The sequence below is a fragment of the Neoarius graeffei genome, chromosome 25 (genome assembly GCF_027579695.1).
Source record: "Neoarius graeffei isolate fNeoGra1 chromosome 25, fNeoGra1.pri, whole genome shotgun sequence".
Taxonomy (NCBI): Eukaryota; Metazoa; Chordata; class Actinopteri; order Siluriformes; family Ariidae; genus Neoarius; species Neoarius graeffei.
In genome coordinates, this window is record NC_083593.1 from 13,501,201 (window position 1) to 13,515,983 (window position 14,783).

General features: G+C 43.8%; 1 protein-coding gene across 1 annotated transcript in view; it reads right to left on the reverse strand.

The window, feature by feature from the left end:
* Positions 1-11,980, reverse strand: part of ptpn11a (protein tyrosine phosphatase non-receptor type 11a) — a 33,953-nt gene extending 21,973 nt beyond the window's left edge. Inside the window, exons 1-4 of the mRNA XM_060909657.1 lie at positions 11,745-11,980; positions 10,933-11,055; positions 1,256-1,450; positions 912-1,104 (exon numbers count right to left, since the gene is read on the reverse strand). Coding sequence (XP_060765640.1) covers positions 912-1,104; positions 1,256-1,450; positions 10,933-11,055; positions 11,745-11,758 — 525 coding nt within the window. The 5' untranslated portion in view covers positions 11,759-11,980. The remainder of the gene's footprint in view (positions 1-911; positions 1,105-1,255; positions 1,451-10,932; positions 11,056-11,744) is intronic.
* Positions 11,981-14,783: the final 2,803 nt, after the last annotated feature.

The following is a 14,783-nucleotide window of genomic DNA, read 5'->3' on the forward strand; positions in this document are numbered from 1 at the left end:
TGGACAAGTCGCCAGGTCATCACAGGGCTGACACATAGACACAGACAACCATTCACACTCACATTCACACCTACGGTCAATTTAGAGTCACCAGTTAACCTAACCTGCATGTCTTTGGACTGTGGGGGAAACCGGAGCACCCGGAGGAAACCCACGCGGACACGGGGAGAACATGCAAACTCCGCACAGAAAGGCCCTCGCCGGCCACGGGGCTCGAACCCGGACCTTCTTGCTGTGAGGCGACAGCGCTAACCACTACACCACCGTGCCGCCCACCTGTGATTTGTATTCTTGTTAAATTAGACATTTGTAGTCTACAATTGAGCTTTGCTCCAGAGACTTTCAGTGGGGTGTACTCATTTTTGCACCACCCTAATTTGAGTAAAACTGAAAAATGTGTAATCCAAGTTATATTATTGTTATATGTTATATTAAACTTTTTTTTGGAAATTGTGTTCATTGAGATATTGTTTAAAATGTTACTTTTCAAAGGGGGTGCACTCATTTACGCTGAGCACTGTACACTCAAGCATACAGTGAAATTTAACCCATCTGAAGCAGTGAACACACACAAATGAGCAATGAGGGCGCGCCCACATACCCAGAGCAGTGGGCAGCTATGCTACAACACCCCGGGAGCAGTTAAGGCGCCTTGCTCAAGGGCACTTCAGCCCATGGCCGCCCTACGTTAACCAAACCGCATGTCTTTGACATGGAGAGAACATGCAAACTCTACACAAAAAGTCCCGTCAGCCACTGGGCTCAAACCCAGAACCTTCGTGCTGTGAGGTGACAGTGCTAACCACTATACCACCATGCCGCCCTGTCCAGTCTAATATAAACCTCTTGGTGCAAACAAAGCAAGTGAAGAAACCAAATTAATCTTCACAGTCACGTTTCTGTAAATGTACCTGGCAGCGAATCATGACGTGGGTGACTTTGGGTTTGGTGTCGGTGCTGTCTGTTTTGTCATCGCCGGTTCGTACGGAGAGCACAAAATCCCCAGGATGACTCTGGCTCTCTCGGACCAGAAAACTGCCGTTCTTGCCTTTCTCTGTCAGCAGCTTCTCGGCTTCACGGCCCGAAAGGTGACCATGAAACCACCTTGGAGAATAAAAAAAGGCAGGAGACAACAAAAGCATTTATTCACTTAGCAGATGCTTTTAGAAAGTGACTTACTGCACCACAGAGCAAGCACTACTAAAATATATGCATCAAGCCGCAGCGATCGAAATGGATTTAACCGAAGAATCACCTCTCCGACGTCGGGTCAGCGCAGTTGAGCGGGTACTTCAGCTCGATCACGTCACCGTTCTTCTCCTTTAGCTGCCCGTGGTGTTCCATGTAAAACTGCACCAGCTCAGCCAACGTGGCAAATTTCTCTCCTCCGTACAGGTCGTAGTAGTCCCCCGTGTTCTGGATTTTAATGTGGGTGACTGCTCCATTTCGCCTAAATATTAAAAAAAAAAAAAAAAGAAAAAAATTTTTTTTTTAATTCTTGCCTGCAACATTAATTCCACCGAGACTTTCTAAGCTCACAAAATAGTGTGGGCCTGTGTTCATTTTTCAGGCTTAGAAACCATGCATATGACTAAGGCATAAGCTAACAGAGGCAATTGCAGGACATTTTCAATATAGTAACGACCAAAAAATTCTGTTCTTGAAGATCTGTACGAAATTTAAACTTCACCTAAAATACGGCTGAACTTCAGATTAAGCCAAGCTTCAGTTTAATGCTTTTCGCTCCCACGATAAGATGCTGCAATCGATCCTCGGTCACAATTTGCACTATGCTTTGCATATTAATCGAGCAATATGTGCAGTTCACTGTAATTCTAGTGTTCTGTTCATGACAATGTACACTATTTTTACATCACGTAGTGTTGGACACTGGTATCGGAGCATTTTTATGAGTACCAGTAAATGAGCACAGTGTCAGTCCAATACTGGGATCCTGCTTTTCTGTTATACAGTACCAGTCAAAAGTTTGGACGCACCTTCTAAGTCAATGTTTTTCTTTATTTTTTTTATTAATTAAAAAAGACGCTTCATATCAAAGTAAGGATGGATGTTGTTTCTCTTTACTTAGTTGAACGGTTCTTGACATAATATGGATTACTACAGGTGTGGAATAGAGCTATTTATTGTATTATTTACTATTTGATCTCAGATGCATTAAGAAGGCAAGAAATTGCACTAATTAACTTTTGACGAGGCACCTGTTAATTGAAAAGCATTCCAGGTGACTCCCTCATGAAGCTGGTTAAAGGACCCATGGCATGGTGGTTTGTTGATGCTTTAAACAGGCTCGTGGAGGTTTCCGGATGTTATATCCGCAGCCTTTCTCGAAATGAACCCTCGGCACGTAAATATAGCCTCCTGGGAGAAAGCCCCATTTCAGCGCTTTTCCCAGTGCGTCGTTTTGCTAATGAGAAGCATGGAGGCGGGGAAGGGTAGAGGGTGGGGGCGGGGCTTGACCAAGCTGCGGGCATGCTACCTGTGTGTGAACAGTAGCAATGGCAGGTCAAGCGACAGTCCAAGCTTTCGCTTTTGACCCGGAGTCCGACCCCGAAGCAGAAGCGCAAGCAGTTGAACAAACTGTAAATCACCGACTTCAGCAGGAGTACCTTCAGCGCAGAGTACCTGGCTAACTGCAGGAAGCGGTTAGCTGCACAGCTAATGTAGCCATTGCAAGGCTAACGTGGCACCGATTTTAAAACACGGCAAAACGACTTAACAGTTATACACTTGCTTGTTCGGTGTTTGTTGCTGATGTGGCAGGGATGCTTGGTACGGACCCAGGCTTCAGTGACAGTTGATGTGCAAAATCTGCCCTGTACTGTCCCAAGTTGTGGAAACATTCATCAGGAAAATGCTTCCGACAAACATACACCGTCTTAGGTAGACTCGACGGCGTATTATTGAAGTAAATAAAATTAAGCCACTGCGTCTTCAGGGGCTCTCCCGTCGGCAGTAAAAACAGACTCCTTTCTGTGTTGTCACATCCATGTACAGCGCAATTTCCATGTTTCGCTCGCTTAGGTGGTGCCATGTTGTTGTGTCCTCTATGGTCTCCTCACTACAAAATTGAAGTGACGTATCTATGGTGGCAACTTTTGAGCTGGGCGGGCAATCCATACAGTGGGTGGGAATCATCTCCCTTGCTGACGTAGTAAAGGGAAGAGCCTATCAACGCGCCATTTTGACGCACCATTCTCAAATGTTGACAAAGGGTGGGCATAGTTTGGTTTACACATTATGACATTTCTAGCCACTGGGGTGACTTAAGAAGGTCAGAGGAACTCATTTTAATGTTAAAAAACCTCAGAAAGTGAAAATTTCATGCCATGGGACCTTTAAGATAATGCCAATAGTTTGTAAAGCGTCAAGGTAAACGCTGGCAACTTTAAAGAATCTTATATATGAAACTTTTTGCTTTTCTAAGCCCTGTTTTGTTTGCCACAGTACCATGAGTTGGCCTAGTGGTTAGCGTGTTCGCCTCTCAACTGGAAGATCGCGAGTTCTACTTGTAGTCGGGTCATAAAAACAGTACCTACTGCCATCTGGCAAGGCACACTGTAATAGAGATGTGAGTGGGGAAGTCAAACTCTCGCGGTTACCAGAGGACTAGCCCCCCCACTCTAACCCTAGCTGTATATAGGCGAGAGGCCGAGGGCTAACGAATCGGAGCTCGGCGCCACACCCATACACCTTAAGGAATTGGGTAGTACTGCGACAGGAGACTGCCTGGGAAGACCAGATCCTGGCGCAGAAGGGACTTTGACTTTTGAGCCACGTAATTCCATATAAATGTTCCAGATGTTATTTCATAGTTTTGATATCTTCAGTATTGTTCTCTTACGTAGAAAATAGTCAAAATACAGAAAAACCTATGAATGAGTGGGGGTGGGGGGTGTTTCCAAACTTTTGACTGGTACCATACATTATGGCAGCCTGCCGCTGCAAAATTGTCACCCTGCTTCAGAATTTTATGAAAATATCATCAAGTCACAAATACACAGCTCTGCAAAGGTCTTTTCACATGAAATGACGGATACAGGAAGCGGAGACACGTGGCGACACACGGCTGAGGCCAGAAGGAAAGGGGAAAAGGAGAGAAGTTGTTAGATAGATCTTACAGTCTAAAGAGGACATTATGAAAAACTAACTTTTTTCAGTGACTGTGCATGTACATTTGGGTATTTGGAGCCTACCAACCCACACACTTTGAAATAAGACACCTAGACAGTTCTTCTCTCTTTTGGGCTCCCATTTCAGAAAAAAAGGGGGGAGGAAGAAGGAAGAAAGAAATAGAAAAAAAAACAAAAACAAAATGCATGCGCTTCAGATTTGCCTCCCCTTTCTATGTCACAAGGAGATCATTAGAATTGGTCCGCTCACTCATCCGAGTCTCTCCACTCACTGGAGAACTGCCTTTGTGCACGAATATTCATGAGGAAAGTGCTACCTGATTGGCTGCCAGAAAAGGGTGAACTGTGGCTTATTATCATTTAAAGTGCATATCCTGTACCAAATTCTTTTTTATGAAAGCATGTCCCTTTACACACTCATCCAGAAGGGTAATTTTGCACAAGGCCATCTGTCTACAGCAGAAAAAAATAAAATAAAACGCATCTGGAAAAATCCTAAGGGAGTCTGGAGCCAGATTGGTGAGGCCTAGAAAAAAAAAAAAATTGTGTTTCCGGTCGTCCGCCCGACCCTGCACATATTTTAACTAGTTAATTCAATAAAGAACTCAATTTCTAAACAAAATACATAGAGAAAATGATCAATGCGACATGCAGTCTGTGTGGACTCATTTACTTAAGACGATACACAAAAAAATCCGTTCCGGCCGCTGCCATGTTGATCGGTCACATGACCATGTGTTATCACGATCACATTATCATTTACGGGAGTTTGTCGAGACAAGAACGAGAACATGGCGACCACCAGTGGCACCGTGATTATTAAAATTAACTTGTGTTGTAATTTTTCAATAATTTCGTCCTTTAAATCAAATCTCAATCGAATTCAAATTCATAATTTACACCACCCAACACAAGATATAGCACACAACCTTAAAACATCTACTGTATCAGAAGACATAGGTCACACACGACCGTCAACAACGGCCCCACATGGAATAGAAATAGCCGAGGATATAAATCTGGGCGATCTGCTCCATCAGTAAGTATTTTATCACTAGTGTGAAGCCACATAGTCAACATAGAAAATTAAAAAAAAAAAAAATCCGACCATCCTACCCTAAATTTTTTTCAAAGGGTTGACAGGAGAGAAACAATTTTTTTTTTCTAGGCCTGACGTCACCTGCGGAAGCGCCAGCAGGCTGCGAGAGCTTGTACGGTTTCGGTGCACGGCCTGTGTAGACCAAGTTTAGCAGCTAGAGAGTTTGCATTGAAATATGGAATTGTCACCTGAGCGCAATGTTACTTCACCTTTGGATGAAGAATGTAATGTTGCTACACCCTTCTACGATACATCTGTTAACCATTTTAATAATTACACGATAACGTTGAAGAAATTTGCAGAAAACCACCAGGTCGTTTTCTCATAAACAAACCAGCGCTGACGTAGGATTCAGAAGGAGGCGTCCCGCACGTGACGTCACGAAAATCAATGTTTGCCGGGAAATCCAAATGGCAAGTTTTTTCAGAGGCGGACCAATTCGCCTCAAAAGGCTTGATTTCAACGGAATTTTTCTGGTATTACGCAAGGTAAAAAAATTGCACAAAATGCAAAAATGTGACAGATATTTGACCAAAGTTTAATATAAAATAAGAGAATTACATTGATCTTGCTCCTGAAGTTACCCGTGATATGCACTTTAAAAGGAAGACACACTTAAATTGGCTTTTTTGAACAGGGCTGTTAAACAAGGTGAGACGTGCTGTGGTGCTTTATGCTTGTGGTATTTCTCACCAAAGCATGTCACAGACAGTTCAATATGGCGTCAGGGAATTGGGTCAACTTGTGGAAAAGGGGTATAATGTGTGACCTTTAAATAAACGTTCACAATGTATTTCTCTATTCATGTTCATGGCCAACTAATTACTGATATATATATCATGAAACAGTGGTCCAGCTTACATTAGCTAAGTAATGCTAGTGAGCTCAGTGAATTCTACCACGTGACATTACTTACATAAATATGTCAGTCATGTAATCGCCAAATGATGTTTATATAAGCTAATGATGCATTATGTATGGATAAACAAGCATCAGTAAATACATTCTCGAGTTTGTTTTGAAGTCAGGCATCACTTTATTTCATGTTTTTTTTTAATTACTTATTGATATTCATGCCGACTGTTGGCACACTACGCGTGCACACACACCACCACAAAAAAACCCACCCCTACAGCAAATCCTGCAGGGATCAGCATGGATGTATTCCTAGTAATAACAGCAGAGTAATATAGACAACTGCAAAGTAGACGCAAAAATATGTTTGGATGAGCTTCATTATCATGAATACTAACTGGGCATCTTATTATGGTTAGTTTCTAAATTTTAAAAACATCTCGTAAGGCCTTCAAACCTACTGAAAGATCCATTTTGAGTACCAGTCTTTGGAATTTTCCAGATTAGTAAATATACGTGAAAAGTGTAAAGTCTGTCTTCAATTTAAAGGAGAACTGAAGTCATTTTTAAACTTGCTTTATTTCTTAATGAACGTGTTATTCAATTACGTTTTCGGTTTGAGTAACTTTATATTGTGACTCGTATTGGCAACTAATCGTAATTAAATATTATACTTATCGGCCTATTCGGTTTTTAGCCCTGTTGAATTTAGTTCGTTTGGTCCACGGCAGGCGTCGCTTATCCGCGCGATCTTCACGAGACTTCGAAACGTGAAGTGTCCGCCAGGTGTCAGCGCCGCCATTTTGAAAACTGTTTTCCAAACGAAGTATTGCACAAAAACGAGTTTAAATGACGATTACTGCCTACTTTTTTCAAACTTTCCTGATTGCTATCAAACCAAACAAAACTTCCAGCTTGATTACATCAGCATTCGAAAGAGGGCGCGCGCGTCTTTTGACAACGTTGGCAGATGTTGGTCGCTTTGATTTCCGCTGTACGTTTTACTTCCGTCCTACGATGTCTCGCACAGGTCTCGACGAATCTTGTTTACGGCCATCGCTTTGACATATGGACAGATTTATTACACAGCGTATTTCAAACACTCATAACTTGCTATAGTAGTGACAAAATAGCTGTCAGAAATGCATTCCTATATTTAATAAAATGAGAAGTAGAATTTTGATTAAAAAATTTGCCTTCAGTTCTCCTTTAAGATGCAGTACATGACAACGATCATGATGAAAGCACAAAGAGAAAGAGCTTATCACGGTTTAAAAAATAATAATAAAAAAAAAATCACTGTGCATGAAATCGGCTTGGAAAACAGATGGACAGGGCTGGTTTGGCTCTGATGTGCCACCTAGTGGAGATCACTTTTCATCCTCCAGACTTCTCGAAAAACACACAGCACATGAAATACATCACACATGCTATATTCGTTTTACACATGCTTCTTCGCTCAAGCCGTGTCCGTGTGTGTGCTGTGCCAAACATAATGATTCTTACAAAGTTCCCGAAGACATGATACATTTCTCCAGCATTTCTGACATCAGGTTTGACGAAGTCTCCCCCAGAATAACGTTAGGGATCAAAGCCCTTAAAGTGACCGTAAGAGCACGTGACCATCATTACGAGCAGCAGATTTACAATAAAAGGAAGTCAATTCTTTGATATAAAGGAACAAAGCGCTGTGAGGATGCAATGCAGAAACAGAGGTTTAAAAAAAAAAAAAGGAAGTAGAATTTGCAATAGAGATCCAAGAGCGTCAAAGGGTGATTAATGTACATGTGTAGATCTGCATTCATGTGTTACATAACATAACCCAAATAGTTTATATTTACAGCAATTAAAACAGAGCAGCCCTGATTATAAAAGTCTGACATTATGAATGAAGTATTTATTGATGCCATCACAAGCCATTGTGGTTTCCATTGTGTAGCACATCAAGGAGCCCTGATTCACCACCAGCCACACAGGGCTACGCTTTTATATGTAACAAAGTTTTTGAAGCCGATACTTCACTTTTTTTTCTTTTTTTTTTTATTATATTAGCACAAATTCCTAAATCTCTGTGGGCTCCGTTTTCTCATAAAACCAGACTCACAGCTTTGTGCTGTAAGCTTCTTAAAGGAGCCGTCGGCCACGAAATGGCTTCGGAGAAGTAATTTGAATCCATACGCTGATGCGTTTCTAGGAAATTAATGAAAGAGTGTTTTACTACAATGTTTAACATTTGGCGGTGCGGTGCTGTGGTGTATCTTGAATGCTACTGGCTGACAAGTTACACAGGAATCGCTGACTTCCTGTTGCAAAAGGAAATACATCGAGAATCAGATCACAGCTAAGAAGCTATTTCACTGGGACGTAAAAGAGAGATCATTTTAAACTCTGTCAAATTTCTCAGTCAGTCTGTCCAGTGCGTCTTTGCTGCACTTAGCATTCTAGACGAGAGGTTTCCAACCACTGTGCCCTCTCCCCCTGCGGTAAGCCTGTGGCGAGCTATAAGCCTCCCCACAGGAAAGAGGGGGGGAAAAATTGCCTTTTAACATGAGACAGAGAAATAAAACTGCATCGAAAAACCAGCGTTCTGGAAAACTCGCTTACAGAGTCGTCGCACACTAATGTGTCTCGATATCAAATTCCTGTTTACGGATGCAGATCAAACGCTTTCTAAAGGACACGTGATTGGATGCAAATTAGGCGGGGCCAGGACAAGTCGGCAAATCCTTTTCCTGGGAATTCTAAACTAAATTAAGTAAATTACAAAACATTTTTTGAATGACAAAATGAGTTATTTCCACAACAACAAGAGACTCCTACAAAACACACCAATTGCGAGTTCAGGGCTTGGGGGGGAGGGGATGAGTTTGGGGTCAGAAAAACAAACTGGAAATTGTGCTTATTATATATATGTAGTGATATATTACAACATTAATTTAGCCAACAGCCTTCCAATTTTTTTTTAAAGATATTTTTTGGGCTTTTTGCACCTTTGTTGGATAGGACAGTGTAGAGACAGGAAAATGAGCGGGAGAGAGAGAGACGGGGAGGGATCGGGAAAAGACCTCGGGCCGGAATCGAACCCGGGTCCCCGGATTTATGGTATGGTGCCTTATCCACCTAGTCTGGTTAACACCAGACCATATCACAAGTGAAATATGGTCTGGAATCCGCCTACTGAATTTCTCGTAGGGGAGGTGTGGTTTACGATTGTCAACAGCCGTTTATTGGATGTTGCGAATGTCTATCATTTGGCGTATACGTAGCCCATGGCCAATCATGGCAGTTGTACCCAGTGACGTAGTTAGAGCGACGAAGAAGACGAAGAGGCAACTCTTGATAGCATTTTCCTGCTCTGGACCAAGCTGTGCCGCAGAAATCCCGAGATCGCCTGCCTCCTTTACCTGGTCTTCCACCAAGGCAGTCAGTGGCGAGACTACCGCAACGACCGGGGTTTGGCTAAACCCCATCTGCTGAGCCACTAAGGGGGCTAGTTGGTAAATGAGACTTTTACCAAACCCTGTCGGGAGCAAGGCAAAGGCATCTGTCTTCGTGTCAACGAAAGACTGTAACGCCAAACGCTGTTCTTTTTTTTTAAAACAAACTTTCGCTCTAAACTATTCAGAACAGTGTCTAAAGTTTGGTTCGTATCGCTCGCCGCCATGTTAAATGTGATCCGTAAACAGTCCCAAATAAACTACAAGCTTCCGTTTGTCGAGTAGTACGCGTCACCGTCTTTCCACCCCTCCCCACTCTCTGATTGGCTCCCTAACTCAGGCGAGCCTTTAGACCATAGTTTCCATGCTGTCTTTTCAGATCGGAACGACTGTACAAAGCAGCATGGGATTTCCCAGGCTATTATCCACCTGAGCCACGACGCCCCCAGCCTTCCAATTTTAGTTACAGTGAATAACCCTGAGCGGGTATGCAGCTTAATTTTCACTTTTCTTTAAACAGCTGATATTTTATTTAACATGATGTGATAGTAAGCCATCGACGTATGAATGCACATCAGTCATATTCCTGGAACGATATTATCTGCACTAATAGTGTGACGCAGTTTATAAAATGAAGATAAAGGGACTCAACAGGTCCTGACACTTCAAGATCGTGTTTTGTGAATAAATTCAGCCATGAATTTAACCTCAAGGTTAGAAAAGCAGGTCCAAAGGGTCACTGGTTCGATTCCCAGAACCGGCAGGAAAACCGTGAGGGGAGCTGAGTGAAGGAGCAGAGCTTTCCCTTCCCTCTGTATCATGGCTGAAGTGCCCTTGAGCAAGGCACCTAATCTCCAGCTGGGTATGTGTGTGTGTGTGTGTGTTCACTGCTTCAGATGGGGTAAATGCAAAGGAAGAATTTGTTACATGTGACAAATAAAAGCTTCTAAATAAATCCACCAGAATTGATGGACGTACAGTAACAAGGGTGGCACCATGGTGTAATGGTTAGCACTGTCGCCTCACAGCAAGAAGGTTCTGGGTTCGAACTCAGCAGCCGACGAGAGCTTTTCTGTGCGGAGTTTGCATGTTCTCTCCGTGTCCGCGTGGGTTAAATTGACAGCGAGCGTGAATGGTTGTTTTGTGTCAGCCCCGTGGTGTACCCTGCCCCTCACCCATGGTCAGCTTGGGATAGGCTCCAGCTTGCGCCCCGCACAGGATAAACGGTTACAGATCAAACAGACAAGCAGTAACGAGACACTTGATTTTCGGCTCCGTACCACGGAGCATCACAAGCACTCGGGTGACGCGGAGAGCCACACGGTTCTGTCCAGATGCTCGCTTCAGTGTCGTTTACCTTTGTCTCGGCCTGAGTGCAGTGGATTCTCACCTGACAGAAAGGGTGAAATCACCTGGGTTGCTTTTGCTCGGTCGAGCCAGGAAGCTTCCGTCTACGCCACGCGTCAGCAGCAGGTTCTCAGCCTCCACACCGGTGATGTTGGGATGGAACCACCTGTTAACACATTCACACTCAGTTCAACAAACTAACCGAAGGCAAAGACGGCCAACAAGTCACTGGCTGCACTTGAGGAAAAACAAAACGTGCATGAATGAGCAACTACATCTGACTGCTAGTGAACAGATTCAGGGATTTCTCAGGAGATTCCTCGAAGCATGAAATGTTTGTGAAATCCCAAATAGTCCAGTTCTTGCCTGGTATCTCTGAGCTTTGACAAAAGACAAAACAAACACCACAGCTGTTTCAGTCTTGAACAAGGACAGCGCTTTGGCTGCTTTACAGAAGCAGGACAAGTTGTGTTGATCACCTAATGTTTCTTCTTTACTTTTAAAAGCCCAGCTAGCAGAGCTGTGACGTGTCCGCTAGGACAGAGAACAGAACACTGACAGTCGTGAGTGAAGCCCAGCTCGTCTGCAGGCAGGGTTGGAGTGAGAGACAGAGAAATCTTCTGGCATTTACAGTGTTTTCTGGACAGTTAGCCACTTAGCTCGGCTAAACCTGTTAGCTAACTAGCCTGTAGACTGGTACACAAACCTGCTAGCAAGCTAACAAACACACAGGGCGACTCAGTTCGTGACCAATTCAAACTTTCTGCCTTTGTTCCACTGCTAACGAATAAGCACTGCCGTGTTTTGCTCGACCCCGCAACCTGACGGCTTGTTTTTCAGCTCCACAGCTCTCACCTCCGAGATGTCATCTTTCCTCACTCCGGATACTCGCTTCAGATTTAATTCACTTTCAAGGCAAGCGACTGCGCCGAAAACCCCTCTGCTTTTCTCCGGCAAAAAACCGTCATAAGGAAACCGCCCGCTCAAAACGGGTTTCAGTAAATAAACAAGTAAAAATAAAAAGAGTCCGAGAAACAAAACTCGGTCGCTAGGCCTCAGCATCGGAGACCTTTCGAGTCAGTTGTAAAACGTCACCAAACATGCGACAAAGCAGAACTGCGTAAAACACCTGCGCCCTCTAGCGCCGGATCTGCCCTGCCTCTCTCCTGCCTCTGCCCCTCAGCATCAGCCCTGAACAATGAGCTGCTTCACTGGGGTGGGTTTCCTAAAAGCATCGTAGCACAAAGATCATCGTTACATGGTAGAGCGAGCATCACAATCAACACTCTCTCTTTCTCTCCTAGTTAAGATGCTCTTAGCATTAAGAGGCTTTTGAGAAACCCACCCCTGCACCCTGATCATCGTTACATGGTAGAGCGAGCATCACAATCAACACTCTCTCTCTCTTAGTTAAGATGGTCTTAGCATTAAGAGGCTTTTGAGAAACCCACCCCTGCGCCCTGATCATCGTTAGATGGTAGAGCGAGCATCACAATCAACACTCTCTCTCTCTTAGTTAAGATGGTCTTAGCATTAAGAGGCTTCTGAGAAACCCACCCCTGTACCCTGATCATCATTACATGGTAGAGTGAGCATCACAATCAACACTCTCTCTCTCTTAGTTACGATGGTCTTAGCATTAAGAGGCTTTTGAGAAACCCACCCCTGCACCCTGATCATCGTTACATGGTAGAGCGAGCATCACAATCAACACTCTCTCTCTCTTAGTTAAGATGGTCTTAGCATTAAGAGGCTTTTGAGAAACCCACCCCTGCACCCTGATCATCGTTACATGGTAGAGCGAGCATCACAATCAACACTCTCTCTCTCTTAGTTAAGATGGTCTTAGCATTAAGAGGCTTTTGAGAAACCCACCCCTGCACCCTGATCATCGTTACATGGTAGAGCGAGCATCACAATCAACACTCTCTCTCTCCTACTTAAGATGCTCTTAGCATTAAGAGGCTTTTGAGAAACCCACCCCTGCACCCTGATCATCATTACATGGTAGAGCGAGCATCACAATCAACACTCTCTCTCTCTTAGTTAAGATGGTCTTAGCATTAAGAGGTTTTTGAGAAACCCACCCCTGCGCCCTGATCATCGTTAGATGGTAGAGTGAGCATCACAATCAACACTCTCTCTCTCTTAGTTAAGATGGTCTTAGCATTAAGAGGCTTTTGAGAAACCCACCCCTGCGCCCTGATCATCGTTAGATGGTAGAGCGAGCATCACAATCAACACTCTCTCTCTCTTAGTTAAGATGGTCTTAGCATTAAGAGGCTTCTGAGAAACCCACCCCTGTACCCTGATCATCATTACATGGTAGAGCGAGCATCACAATCAACACTCTCTCTCTCTTAGTTAAGATGGTCTTAGCATTAAGAGGCTTTTGAGAAACCCACCCCTGCACCCTGATCATCGTTACATGGTAGAGCGAGCATCACAATCAACACTCTCTCTTTCTTTCCTAGTTAAGATGCTCTTAGCATTAAGAGGCTTTTGAGAAACCCACCCCTGTACCCTGATCATCATTACATGGTAGAGCGAGCATCACAATCAACACTCTCTCTCTCTTAGTTAAGATGGTCTTAGCATTAAGAGGCTTTTGAGAAACCCACCCCTGCACCCTGATCATCGTTACATGGTAGAGCGAGCATCACAATCAACACTCTCTCTTTCTTTCCTAGTTAAGATGCTCTTAGCATTAAGAGGCTTTTGAGAAACCCACCCCTGTACCCTGATCATCATTACATGGTAGAGCGAGCATCACAATCAACACTCTCTCTCTCTTAGTTAAGATGCTCTTAGCATTAAGAGGCTTTTGAGAAACCCACCCCTGTACCCTGATCATCATTACATGGTAGAGCGAGCATCACAATCAACACTCTCTCTCTCTTAGTTAAGATGGTCTTAGCATTAAGAGGCTTTTGAGAAACCCACCCCTGTACCCTGATCATCGTTACATGGTAGAGCGAGCATCACAATCAACACTCTCTCTCTCTTAGTTAAGATGGTCTTAGCATTAATAGGCTTTTGAGAAACCCACCCCTGCACCTTAATCATCATTACATGGTAGAGCGAGCATCACAATCAACACTCTCTCTCTCTCCTAGTTAAGATGGTCTTAGCATTAAGAGGCTTTTGAGAAACCCACCCCTGCACCCTGATCATCATTACATGGTAGAGCGAGCATCACAATCAACACTCTCTCTCTCCTAGTTAAGATGCTCTTAGCATTAAGAGGCTTTTGAGAAACCCACCCCTGCACCCTGATCATCGTTACATGGTAAAGCAAGCATCTTAATGCTAAGAGCATCTTAACTAGGAGAAAAAGAGTGTTGATTGTGATGCTTGCTCTACAATGTAACGATGATCTTTGTGGTACGATGCTTTTGGGAAACCCACCCTAGTGAAGCAGCTCATTGTTCAGGGGTCATTGATGTTTCTCAGTGATTTTCTCCGCTGTCCTCACTACTCTCCTCACATTCTTCCAGTCAGAGGCACTGCAGCCTCCACAGAGATGCAGGGGTGGGTTTCTTAATGCAAAGAGCATCTTAACTAGGAGGGAGAGAGAGAGAGTGTTGATTGTGACACTCGATCTACCATGTAATGATGATCAGGGTGCAGGGCTGGGTTTCTCAAAAGCCTCTTAACACTAAGAGTATCTTAACTAGGAGAGAGAGTTGATCGTGACGCTTGCTTTACCATGTAACGATGATCAGGGTGCAGGGGTGGGTTTCTCAAAAGCCTCATAATCCTAAGAGCATCTTAACTAGGAGAGAGAGAGGCTTTTGAGAAACCCACCCCTGCACCCTGATCATCATTAAATGGTAGAGCGAGCATCACAATCAACACTCTCTCTCTCTCTCCTTGTTAAGATGCTTTTAGTGT